At 41.7% G+C, this 13,810-nt stretch overlaps 1 protein-coding gene across 5 annotated transcripts in view; it reads left to right on the top strand.

Annotated features, from left to right (window-relative positions):
- The window catches only part of NCOR2 (nuclear receptor corepressor 2), a 2,813,293-nt gene that overhangs the window by 1,121,390 nt on the left and 1,678,093 nt on the right, over window positions 1-13,810 (top strand). For all 5 annotated transcript variants that reach the window (XM_069619703.1, XM_069619702.1, XM_069619704.1 and 2 more), the window contains exon 9: window positions 3,635-3,701. In XM_069619703.1, the coding sequence (XP_069475804.1) occupies window positions 3,635-3,701 (67 nt within the window). The remainder of the gene's footprint in view (window positions 1-3,634; window positions 3,702-13,810) is intronic.

The raw sequence follows: 13,810 nt of genomic DNA, 5'->3' as shown, positions 1-13,810 counted from the left end.
GGAGAGAAAAGAGAGTAAGCAGTCAAAAAGAGTGGAGAAGCAAGAGTGGAGAGCGAATACAATTGCAGAAGTCAGTAGTAATACATAATGTTGCAAGCTAGGATACAAGATGACGATGGGAACAACATGATTCAGGGTCACCATGAGTACAAGATGCAAAGGAAGTCCAGCATGAGAGTTGAGAAAAAGTGACTCACCGTGAATGAATGAAGACCATAAAAGTCAAATACAGCATTGGCCACAGGACAGTGATGGTGAAGGAAGGTACCAGGTGGGCGGAGCTTAGGCCAGGTGACCTAGATCCACTTGCATCTGTCCCCATCTCCATCTGAGGAGACGTTGGGCGTACCAATCGGAACTTAGACTACTTCCCCTGGTCTCAGGTGCTTCTACATATATAGTCAAAGCAATACATCACGACGACTTTCACTTTGCAAAAGGTTAATGCCTGATTTGGGCAGGATCAAACCTACCAATGCCTTGTACCACTGCATACACTCCGAAACATGGATATGCCTGCTTGCAATATGCAAGCCAAAGGCATCAGCCCATGTGCGTGCATGCAGCCAATTTATAACCTCTAAAGACATTTCACCAAATGGCCTTTGGTATCAAGAAAAGGGAACATGCTGCTGGTATTTTACAGGTGCATGTTTTACATTAACAAATTGGCAAGAAATGTGACAATCGCATTAACAGGGTGTTGGAACAGCTCCTTGATTAGTGGGAGGTTGGGGAAGGATTTTCAAGGTACTTGAAGATGACATAGGATTTGGGGGGAGGTCCCTTCAACTTGATGACAGGAAGTCCAAAAGGTCCAACCAGGGTTAAGTTATACTACCAAATTACCAGGTAAAGTTCAAGAAATTCAGTCAAATGGAGAACAACACAGATTGAGAGGGATACAGAGTTAGATTAATAGAAATCGGGCATGTAGCACTGCCTGCATGAGAAATTATTTTGGACGTGGTCGGTGCTGAGTCCCAACCCCTTAAACCTAGACTGGTGTGTATCTGCTCCAATTTCAAGCACTGATCATACACATGTGCATCCTGCTATGTGCTTGGGACCCAATAGACATGACTGTAATTAAATCCCAGACTTTTATTTCACTTTAAGGCCACTATTTGAGCTGCATTTTCTACAACAGTACACAATGGGCCAGCAGAGGGCCATAACCATTTACAAAGCTTGATGGTTCCCACCCAAGATTCCGCCACAATGCTCAGTGTCTTCCTTAGGCAACGTATACCAGGGTAATGATCACTAGAGGGTCCTCAGCATCTTCTCCATCTATATTCTAGTGATTTTAGTACTCTGTGGTTTGTTGGTGAAGGGGGGTTATTGATAAAGATGTGTTATTTATATTGTGCTTATGCCTAAGCACTTTACATAGAACAGATATCAATATCACACAATTGAAGTAGATGTTTATGAGCTGGTATAGAGGACGGGTTCATCCTCTGTACTAGTTCACCTTCATATTTACACTAAAAATAACTTAGTTCATTGGTGAGAAAAAATAGGAAGTGGATGGGTCACCGACTCATAATCATGGCAGGTCATGACCTCATCATACAGTTACTCATTCACGTACAAACATAATTCATTACAAGACACAGCTGGTTCGAGACCTCTTAAACCTAAATGAAATTGCACATTGTTTGCACGGGTACTTCGATATGAGGAAGTGCAGAATAAACTGGTTCTCTTTGAACTTGTCAAACCATCTCACCCACTCCACCTTACTGGTTTTATTGGAACATTGTAATTTATACGACTACCAATTTAACACTCATGGTGTCTGGCCACATCCTGAAAAAACAATCGAAACACAGGGCGTATCGGTCAGTCTGGCCTCGATTGTCACTTCACCCCACATTTATTGATGGTCAAAACAAATGGTCAGACCCCTCTGCAAACTCTCCTGCACTTAAACGATTTTACATCTGCTTTCTGCGAAACTACTAGGCAATAAACACCCCCGTCGGTTTGTCGGCTCGCCACTGCTTGGTTAAAAATTACTTCTCCTTCCCTCAAACCCTGCAAAACCTTTTGCTCCCAGACGCTCAGAATTCACCTTGAGAACTCCTTGTTAAACAGTCTAATCAATTTATAACGCACTACGTGTGAATTTATAAATTCCCTGTCTATGTATATCAGTGTGCATGCATGTTAAGTAAATATTGTCTCTTCTTTACAGTTGGTTCTCCATGACAAGTCTGCTTCCTCGCATGCACATTATGAAACTCCTCGTCGCCCAGCTTCTAAACACTTCATAGCACACCATATCTGGATCATGTGTATATTTCATTTGACAGTTTTGGCATTTATCTTTCTACGCACATGCAAATCCAATAAGTATTGATTCAAACTCAAAGTAACGTTTGAAGTAACATATTTCATTCACATTTAACTATACTGGATACATATAAAATTCCAACATCGAGCCAATTTCCCCCAGTCACATATATAGCATACGCAATATGAACCCCTCTTTATTATAGGGATTTTCTGAGCACCCCAACCGGTACATCCCACCACAGAGCACTTGTGCAAAAAACCCTACGACTGGCACTAAACTAGAGCTAGAAAAGGCTGACGGTGCTTGATAGTGGTTTAGGCCAATTCTTCTGTTGCTACTGTTCTAGAATGAAGATTGTGAGCACATTAAGGTACAGGGGTGTTTATTTGATGTCGAGATTAGGGTATGGTGAGCTTTTTGTGCTGATCTGTCGTCGAACCATGGAACAAAAGGCATTGCATGACCCAATTAAATCAAAATGGTTGTCATTTAAAATGGATTGGATAAAATGTCAGATGTTCATTAAAACAAGAGGGTTTTTAGCATTCGTAACAAGGGAAGAAGACCTTCATCTCCGACCTCATTTCATCATTTTGACCGTAGTTTTGTGATCTATTAATAGAAAGTATTTATTAAAAAACGCGTGGAATCCATTGATAGGACTAATTATTGTATAGTGATTGGAGATAATCTGGTTGCCTCTGCCTTCGGACCTTGACTCTTTTACGGCTGCCTTCTGAAGAAGGGTTTATACTAGAGGTCTGCAACCTGTGACTCGCCAGATGTTTTGGACTACAACCCCCTCACCCTTGGCTTTGCTGGTAAAGGCTGATGGAACATTTGGATAGCTAAATGTTGCAGACCCCCGATTAGGCCCTAAAAGCTGGCTTTGGGTAGCAAATGCCACACAACTGCCTTTTTTTAATGCAGTAGGTTTACGTGGTAAACCATGCCCACTTTGATCTACTATTCTTGAGTTGCCATCGCATCCTCGCGTGTGGCTGCTGCACGAGGTAAGGATTTTTCCTTCTCTTTATGAAGGATATTGCGTGGCACATGCTCCATTTGCAATGACTGCTATAAGCTAACTTAATAAAAATTACAATTAAGAGGGCAGACTTCCTTTGTGCCCTGCCATTCCCTGGATAACTTTGCTGTCCTGACACCAAAAGCAGGGCCTGAAGGGAGAGCAAGCTTCGCCTCCTGCTCATTTATGTTCCATCCTGTAAAATAAAACTACAGTGATAATTGGTAATCACCCTATGGGGGATGCTGGAGGTATAATAACAGTATACATGTATATTAAGTGATCTTTTTTTTTCACTACAGAAACCAGGCAATGCGGAAAAAATTAATTCTGTATTTCAAAAGGCGGAACCATGCACGAAAACAATGGGTAAGTTACTGCTCACGTACAATCTTCTTTTATAGATTTGGTTTTCTAGTGACCTGACTGCACGGTTGCAAGTCCTTCATTTATTTCGTGATTATTATTATAAAATGTGTGTACAACTTTGAAGTGGGTGGGCAGCATGCTTTGTTTCTTGCTCTTTTCAGCCATTGGAATTTGTGTTGTAGTTTGTTTCTTTAAAGTGAGTGATCCAGAAATACCCTTTTTAGTTTTGACTATTAGGTGGTGCTTTAGTGTATTTTATCCACCCTTTCACTACCCATGACCCAGCTAATCCCTGTGTCCAGGCCCACCCACTGCCCAAAACACACCCTCCTCCAATCGTTCAGCTAGCGCTGGCATTCAGTAACATCAAACTTTGCTGTAAACACCCCACCCTGCTTGTGTTATTTGTTTAACTGTCTTCTGTGAGTTAATAGCATAATTGCTGCTCTAAATGACCTCCTGGTACAATAATCAGCCACTTGATTTATAAGCAACATGTGCATCCTCAATCTGTTCTTAACACTGAAAGCATGTTAAAAACAAGCATTGGCAAAACCAATGGTGCTGCGTGAGCATTTGTCAGGCACTGATATCATTTCCCTAGGAGCTCTCACTATTTTCCAGCTGTTGCCATCTTATGACCAGTTTGTCACGACTGTGCCACTGGAGCACCAATTGTCACTCTTGGAGTATTTGGGACTCATTCATCACCATAATCCTCCCCAGACAGTGCCTATTCATATTTATATCTTTATTTTCTGTTTGCAAGACTTGGGTACTTATTTAATTTCACAAACTATATATCTCATAATGCACCTTGTAGCAGTTCTCATTTGCTGGCTATTCCTATGAAGCAGTCTTAGAACCACAATCTCCAGAAGCCTTAGCGATCAGTGCTGCTTTCACTTTCCCAGGTCCAGAGGGGCAGGAAGCAGATTCCCTTCAGGTGTGGCTCTCCAGGTGCTGCTAATGAGTCTGCTTCTGCACAGGGCAGGTCAGTATTTAAGCTTCTGCCTGCAATGAGCATAGGGCTCTTGCATTGAGTTCGCTCCCAGCCCTTTTTGCTTTGATCCTTGGATTTCTTCTGTTTCCTGGTGCTTCCAGAGCGGCCTCCCTAATCCAGTGCCCCATGCTGGTTGCCTTGCAGCCTTGCTACTCTTTCTACACTCCCCTGCCTTCTGCCCTGCACCTCTGTGCTTCCTGCACTGCAGCCCTGCTTGCAGTCTTCTGTTCCCTGTCTACAGCTCCTTGTTCTCGACCACCTATTATAGTGTTCCTTGCTTGCAGTTCCTTGTTCTATGGCCATAGTCTGTGATACCTGGCTCTAGCTTCCAAGTCTCCAGTCCTGAGTTTCCTTGATATCTGTCTGCAGTCTTGCACTTGTTGTTCCAGTCTAAATGTACAGTTCTTTGAATTCCTTGTTACCAGGTTGCAGTTCAGTCATTGTTTTTCTAGTCTAGAGTTTGCCCTGTTTTTCTTGTTCCTATAGTTCAGTCCACTGCTTGATTCCGGCCCTTAGTTTCTGGTCCGCCGTTTCAGTCCCCTGTACCATTGGACTTCAATTCTTTTGTTCTTGCTTTTCCTCTTTCATTCCTAGATCTCTGCCCTGAACATTGCTTTCTTTGACTTCCTATTCTTTCCTGGATATTTCTGTTACTGTTCTTTTCCTCAATTGTGCTTGTGTAATTCCTTTCTTCAGTCACAATGGATACAAATTTCGAAAACCTTTTTGGTTGGGTTGGTAGCATTCCTAACTGGCCTTAACTCTAGAATGGCAGTCGTCTCGAGCAACAAACAAATAACAAGTCCAAGTCAGTATAGTCAAAATAAAAAGGCCTATACTAAGAAAACCTAACCTTGTCCTCCTTCTCAAAATGACAAATGTGTTAAGGGTGTATCAAAAGAAATGTCAGATTGACTTAAGTAGCAACTCCCTTCCCCACGTTCAGTCCCACAGGGTCTAGAAAGTTTCTTAGAACAGTGCCATCGACGTATCCTTTTTATCAGTCTGGCACGCTTTGGCTTACTGGTATAGTTCAACAGTTCAGTCTTGGGTGTGAAACTTCTGATAGTTCAATCACTTTCTTAGGCTTCGTCCGCCTTGTCATCAAAACTCTGTTCACATTCACTTTCTTAATGTCTCACAGTTCTGCACAGACTTCCCTCTGCCGGGCTCAAGCCGGTCTCTTCTTCGTGAGGATTCCCTTACCCATGTTTTATCTTGGATATCATTTTCACTGTCGAAGACTGTGGAAATTCCAAGAATTTTACATAGATCTCTGCGGGACTACCTTGACCTCTCCAACAATTCCACAATCTTCCTTATTTTGCAACACCAATGCCTCTTGGTAATTGTAGTTCTTATTCTCTTTAGTTTGCCCTCTTGGCCCTTTTTCAAATTCATATGCAACACCAACACTTCTTGGTATTTCTTTTTCACCAATGCCTCTCGGGGCGTGCAGTTCTTATTCTGTTTAGTTTTGCCCTCTTGGCCTTTTCTAAAGTTCTTATAATTTGTCCTCTTGGCATATTCAGAGTTCACATACTTCACTTTCCTCTCATTCAACTTTCTTTCCTGATCGTTGTTACTTTCTTTCCTTTGGTTCCTGCTGCAATATCTTTCAACTCTGATAACATTTCAAAGAGACTTTTGAATGTTCTACTTCGCCTCGCAGGATCACTCTGTTACTTTGTATCCTTTCGCGTTTTACTGGCACACGCAAATCTTTCCTCTTGCAGTTAATTTTTCTTTCATCACAAATCAGACTTTTGTTGCTTTCGATAACTCACTGGTCGTGTTAATTGACCTTCTTTCATCATATTTGTGCATCAGTCAAGGCTGTTACCAACGCCTACTCTGCTCCTTCTCAATTCCGCCATTCACCCAGGAAGGTTCAAGGGTACTTTCTGGCAACCTCAAGGTTTCTTTCCTCCGCTCACTCGGTTTCGGTCTTGGAATGCTTACAGCTTCCCGAAAGTGTGGATTTCTTGCCTGGCTCTCTCTTGATCCTTGCAATTGACAATCAGCCCGTTGGTCTTCCAACATCCACAGCCTGGTTCGCATCGGGCCCAAAAGAGCTGTTTGTTCTCATACCCAGCCTCACTCAAAGTGTGTCTCTGTGCGCCACCTTTTATCCTCACAGGGAGTGTTAACCAGTGGCAGGTGTGCATTATTAGGACTACGTGCCTGACCCTGCCTGGCCTCATTACAGGGACAGAGCCAATGCAAGTCAGTGGAGGTAATCTTTCTGACCTCATTCCTCGTCTCAGTACTGTTGTACTGTTGTCAAGGTAAAGTGGGGAGCAATTATGGGAGCTGTAGTTGACCATAAAATAAGCAGGGATAGGTGTTAGATGGGTTGTAGAAAGAGGGGGATACCATGTCTCACCATTGGGTGCTTCTCTGCAACTCTCCGAAGGCCCCCTACCCAAGTGATCCTCCCTGGCTTGTCCACCCCCAGGGTTGGGATCCAAAAGCGATGGCCTTTCCCTGGCTACCCGAGTACAGGATCCCCGGTTACTAGGTTGTGAAACACCCTCTGGTTTTTCACAGAATTCTTTCTTGTCGGCAGGATTCCTTATGCTCCTGTCTCGTGCACTTTTTTCCCTTCAGCTTTTTGGGCCCATCTGTGCCGTCAAGATCCTGACACAAGTGGTACCATCATGGCAGCGCCTGGTAAAGGCCTAAACAAAAGCCACAACTGTTGGCTTTGCGAGTCCCTGTTGTAGATGCCGCAGATAGCCTTGGCCATCACGGCTTGTGAAAATGTATTTGGTCTATTATGAGAGTAGGCTAAGCACCACAGATTGAGAATTGAAATCGATGTTATTGGCCCTGCAATATATATACTAGTGTTGTCAAAGTTAATACAAGGCATAGAACATGTGGCCAATAAAGCAGGATCAGGCAATTAACTTTCAATTTTTGAGAAGGACACAAGTGACCATGTTGTTGTATCTATGATGATACTACGCTATTCTCAGATCGGCTTAGACCACAGTAGGGGATTCCCAACTTCTTACTCCATGGAGAAGTACTTGTATTATACAAAAAGACGTTCCATAACACAAAAGTGCCTATCTAAATGGATGTCCTGTCTGACAGTCAATACCATTCCATGTTTTTCATTATGATACAATTTAAGTTTTATTAATCACACACAATAGAATTATTAATAGAAATGATCATATCACATAAAACAAATACAAAAGTAAAAGACAACACAAGTGTATCTATATAAATGGGTCCTAATAATATGATTTCTCTTAGGTTAAAACAAGTGTAACTTATTCACACACAGATCCTTATGCCATAAGAAATTCTGGCTATTTCATATTTGCTATACACAGTAGGTTCCCAACTTGAACAAGTTTCTGTCCCTTAAACACAAAAAATGTAGGACATTCTTCAGGGGTATGAAATGTCTTGTGTCGATTCTATTCAAAGTGGCTCTGAAATCAGCTAGAAGAATCTTTGAACAGTGAAAGGGTACCCTGTAGATCAAAAAGTAGGCACTAATTAGTGTTAAGTATCACTATGCTGGTATCTTTACTTTGACCAATTTACAACCCTAATCCCCAAGGTAAAAAGCATGTTATTAATCACATACCTCTCTGGCTCGTGGGATAGTTGTCCCTGAGTCTCTTAACCTTGAATGGTTTGTGATCGCAGATTCCAATTGAATGTGGAATTCTTGCCTATATTTCCTCTCTCTCCCAACCTAATACCTTTAGAATCTAAGTCTGATTTTCTGTTGTGTATCTACAATACCTACTTTTCTTGCCCTGTTAAAGGATTCTTACCCAACGTTTTGCTGGTTCATCAGTTATCCCATCCACATAAGAAAATCGCCTGCTAGTTGGTAATAATCTGGAGTAACACACTAATTCTACAATGATTCTTGCTGTTCTCTGAAAATTAAACCGACAGACCGAAACTAGGTCAACTTGAGTGCATGCTGGGATAAAAAGCACTGTAAGGTAAATATCCCAACTAATCCACTTACTTGTACATGTCAATGGTTTGCACCACTCTCTTCATCTGGTTCTGCCAGTGTTATACTGTGCATTTCAGGCACAACAATATTCTTTGGATCTAACAATGCAAGAAGACCACACTTATAGGTCAGCCAAACAAAGAGTAGCCACTCTGTCCCTTTCTATGTGTGTCTAAGTATCCTAGAAGTCCTCACTTTTGCCCTTCTTGCTCTTGTCACCCCGGATCTCTTTGCGAGGAACTCCTACTATTTTGAAAACAAGCCCGCATTAGTAAATGCGGCTCTTTGCGTGACATAATTGCATCATGACGTCATCACACACACGTAAAAGTGTCAAAAACGTCTAGCGCGGTGACGTCGTAACGCTTCTGACCTCAGATCCCTGGGAACTGTGGTTCGGAGTTGGCTAAACTAAGGAGACCAAAATAGAACTAATTAAAACACATTCAGGTCATCCTCACTACAAAGAAAACACCCCATTCCTGGTACTATGGCATTATCTTGATGGAAACTAGAATACAAAATCTCTTAAATCTGTAGTCCTGCTGCATTTCCATTTTCTGCTTCTATCCAAAACCAAGGTGGTCCTGTGTTACATCCCACACTATGTATTAAAGAGTAGCATACGTTCTTTATTATGGCCAACTTGGGGGGGACTGAGAAGAACTTGATGGATTGCAACCAAGCCTTCTTCTTTATAAAGAAATGTACAATCTATGTGTTGCGCAGAAAAGGTTACCCCAGGTACCACCCAAATTCCAATAGGCAGTCTGTCTCATGGGACATACCAATGTTGGTCTTATATTCCATCCCCCAATCAGCATGCCATAGTGACATTAGTACCTCCTTTGATTAAATACATATTTATACCTAGTGTGCAGAAAAAGGTTCTTCTTTAAACATTGTTTAATGGCATATTACTCATTTCCAATTCTGCAATTAGGGAGACTTGAGCTGTCATACAGAACTGCGCAGATGATTAGTAATAAATACCCAGCATACATAGAGTACTTTAGTTGCCATGGAAGCTCCAAAACGTACATCTCATTGATATGTTAAGCCAACCAGTATACAATAAGTTGTGCAATTAAGGTCTCTAAATGTGTCCTGAAAATTCAAATCAGATATACACCAAACTCCCACAGGTAATGAATGGTGTTCACAACACCGTTCCTGTTGTACAAGGATGATTGAGTGTCTCAGTTATTCATGCATTATGCGATTCCATGTTCTCGTTAAGACATTCGATATGGCTTTTTGTTAGGAAAATCAAATTTTCTTCCAAATTTAACAACCTTTTGTTAATCTCTGCTTGTGTAAACCCTGTAATTTGTTTGAGGATCACCCATTCAAAGTCATTGCAACCATGTTTACTTTCCAAAAAATGTTTAACAAGTGGAGCCTGTTATACTCTATTCTTTATACAACTTTTGTGCTCGATCATCCTTGTCTTACATTTTCTGTTTGTCTTGCCTATATAGATCATCTGACAAGGATATCTAATTAAGTAAATCACATTACTCGTGTTGCAATTAGTCTGCTCACTGAGTTTCCACACTTCCTCAAAACCCAAATCTGCATTCTGAGTTTTTTTAGTTTGGGTACACATTAAAGTTACCAAACTGGTAATGCCTTGATAACGGAGGATGCCCCATAAGCTGGTCTGTTGGCATTGCCGCTTCCTTGTTGACAACTTCATTCCTCATAACTAGGTTCGTAGGGTAGTACTCTTCCCAAAAGCTTCAAGCAGCCTACCCACTAAGTTTGTCATGATTTCTTTCCAGTTTCTATTGATGATACTAATAATTTTGTATGAGAGATTACTAAATGTATTAACGAACAGGAGAGGTGTCTCTTTAGTCTTTTCCTCTTCTTGTATTGGTTTGTCCAATAGTGCTTCTCAATTATTGTTAAATGCTCTTTTAGCTGCTCTCTTAACCATGGGGGCAGGGTACCCTCGATGGACCAATTTTCCATTAGGTTATTTGCTCCATTTTCATATGATTTGTTAGTGCTGCTGTTCTTCTTCAAACACAAAAATTGTCAGAAGAGCAGATGACTGCTAAAGTTCAATAATGCATTCTTGTTAGTATCTTTAGTGTATGGTTTTATCAACGGGGATCATTGATCATGATATACACAAATATCCAGGTAGTGTACCTGTTCATTACTGATGTTACTGGTGAACTTGAGGTACCTATTCTGTTGATTCAACCAATTCACAAAACACTGATTCTTCTTCATTTCCTTGCCATATGTCGAAGATGTAATCTATATAACGCAGCCAACAAACTATATTGTCTTGGAATGGGTTCAAGTTAGTGCACACTACCGTTTCCTCAAACATATTGACATATAGATTTGCCACATTCGGGGTCATAGGTGCCCCCATCGCTGTTCCCTCAATCTGTTTATAAAATTGACCCATAAACTGGAAGAAATTATATGCCAGGGCCGTTTCAGTGCACCATTTTAGAAAATAATTTGACACAGGATGTTGATCTTCTCATCAGTAGAGTCTCCTCCACTGCCTCTAGTGTTGCTAGTTGAGGTATGTTGGTATATCTAAACACATAAAGTTTTCATTGGGATTAAATACATTGCCCTCAATCCTGTTGATGGCATCCATGGTATCCTTTATATAGCTCTTCATATTGGGGATGAAAGGTCTTAAATAGTAATCCATGAATTTGGAAAATGGCTCAAGCAGGGAGTTAACACCCAAGACAATGGATCTCCCAGGGGGTTTCACCAGATTTTTATGTATTTTAGGGCGAATGTAGAATAGGGTATTCTGCCATTGTCACTAATCAAGTACTCTCCTTCTTGTTTACTGATCATATGGAGGTCAACTGCTCTGGTAACCTTCTCTTTAATTATGAGAATCAAATCATTGCTAGGATCTTTGTCTATTTTCTGATAGTGACCCACATCAGATAGGACTTTCAAACACTCTTCAATGTAATCAGTTCTGTTTAATATCACTATGGCGCTGCCTTTATCGGATTGGCGAATAATGATCTTTCCATTGGTGCCTAATGCTTTCAAAATCATTTGTTCTGATTTACTATGGTTAGAATGATGTGGAATACCTTTAGATTCTAGAATGTTAATCTCCTCCATCACTTTTCTCTCAAAAACCAAGGATTCTGGAGAGTAGGAATTAGATGGAGCACAGAAAGTAGATGGATTTCTGAGCCCACTACAGTTTTCACCTTTATTGAAAGGGTTATTTTCGAAGAACTCCCTCAGGTGTACTTTAAGCATAAATCGATTGAATTCCATCCTAAATTCAAAAGGGTTGTGGTACTTAGATATCACAAAATTAAGCCCTTTGTTGAGCACATCTTCTTCTTCTTTGGACGAATGGACATCAGAGAGATTCACTACCAGCCCCTATGGCTGCGTGTCTGCATCCGCTCTGGTGCCCATTGTCTCTGGTTTTCTCCCCTTCCTAAAAAAGACTTGTTGGTTTTTCACCCTTCTATTGTTACCTCTAAATCCTCTCCCTCGGTTAATGCGAGTGTCACCTCTGGTACTCTGGACATTGGCTCCTTGCTCATTTTATTTCTAATATTCAGTGGAACCCCATCACTAGAGCTATATGAGGTGTTAAGAAAACGCACTCTCCGATTTTGCTTAAAATTGGGTCTGGATTCTCCAAATTTATCATCTTTGCTAATATAGACAAATGCTTTCTCTTGTGTGAAGTTTTATTATGATGAATTTGTGATGTGGTTGCTATTCTCCCTAACCTTGCCAAAGATTCTGCACAGTTTTTCTTCTTTCATTTTCCTTGTAAAGTATTTTCCATTACACATTTGATATCTCTGCACCCTAGACAATGCAGGAGAAGGTGCTACAACACATTTTTTGTATTGAACCAGCCACGGTGGATGCAGTATCAGTCTTTCAATCTCCAGTGTATGTTGTCTCGGATCGTGCCACTGATGAGCATTCGTGGTTTTAATTGGCTGTAGTCCCAACAAAAAATGTGGGGCTTTCTTTTGTTACAACTTTTGTTGCATCACTGTCCATTTGCGACCTCCTTCTGAGTTTGGCGTGACGTCACAGGACTGATGGTCACAGTAGATGCAAGAAATATGGTGAATTGTTGATTGCATTTGAACTGCTTCTAAAAATGAAGGTGCTGCTTTTCATGTACTCCTAATAAGGAGTTTGTTACAGCAAGAGCCAGCATTCATTGCCCTCTCCTGTTCCTATCAGGAAGGGGATGTTGGGGATAGTCCCTCAGGTATGCCAGAGGGACACAAAGACCCCGGATGTGGAGGGCCCAACTCCCTCCCGCAGGATACACGGAGGACCTTGTCAACGGCAAGTTCAAACTGCAGTTTATTACAGACAAAATCAACAGGTATCAGCACAGGAACAGAAAATATTCATGTACATCTCGCCCTTCATCGGATCGCAGGCAGGTTTTACTTCCAGATGGAGTCCGTACTACGCCACAGCTTGGGCTCCTCTCCAGAAAACCTATTGGGCCAACTGATTTGGTATTGAGTATTCTATTACCTATATTGGACACTATAGCTGTTATTCTACTGGCCCTCGCATGTCTGCTGGCTGGCCTGTCCTGTCCTCATGACGTGTATCTTCTACATTGTTTGCAGAGTAATGGTCTCATCATTGGCCCGTGTCCCCCTTCCATCCACCCCTAGATACTAAACCGTGATTGGTCAGTGCTGTCGCCCCCAGTCCTGGGACTTGAACTATCTCACAGCACCCTGTGCACCTCTTCAATGGCTGTGTCTGCATTGTAACATGCGTGTACCACCTTTCGCTCATGAGAATGTGCTTCGGACGTTGCAGAAAATGTCGCGGTCTGCACTTGTTTTCAGCTTGGAGTGGCTCTCTATCCCACCGTCGATTGCTGTCCATTGTGTGCTTTGGCCACGTCACGTGTTTAGAGACCATGAATTTGAGCTGGGCAGCTCTGAATTATGAGGATTTATTAGTATTTTCTGCGGCTGGTCCCTTTGTCATCTGGGGATGGGAATGTCATCAGTATCTCTTGACCTTGGCTGCGGGTCCTGTCTCGCATATCTTGCTCTCTGTCCAGCTTGGCTCAGCTCGTTTCTTGCTCATAGGCAT

The sequence above is a fragment of the Ambystoma mexicanum genome, chromosome 10 (assembly GCF_040938575.1).
Source record: "Ambystoma mexicanum isolate Mex_15411 chromosome 10, UKY_AmexF1_1, whole genome shotgun sequence".
Lineage (NCBI taxonomy): Eukaryota > Metazoa > Chordata > Amphibia > Caudata > Ambystomatidae > Ambystoma > Ambystoma mexicanum.
Note: the sequence above shows the minus strand (reverse complement) of the source record. Positions and strands in the feature narration are given on the sequence as shown.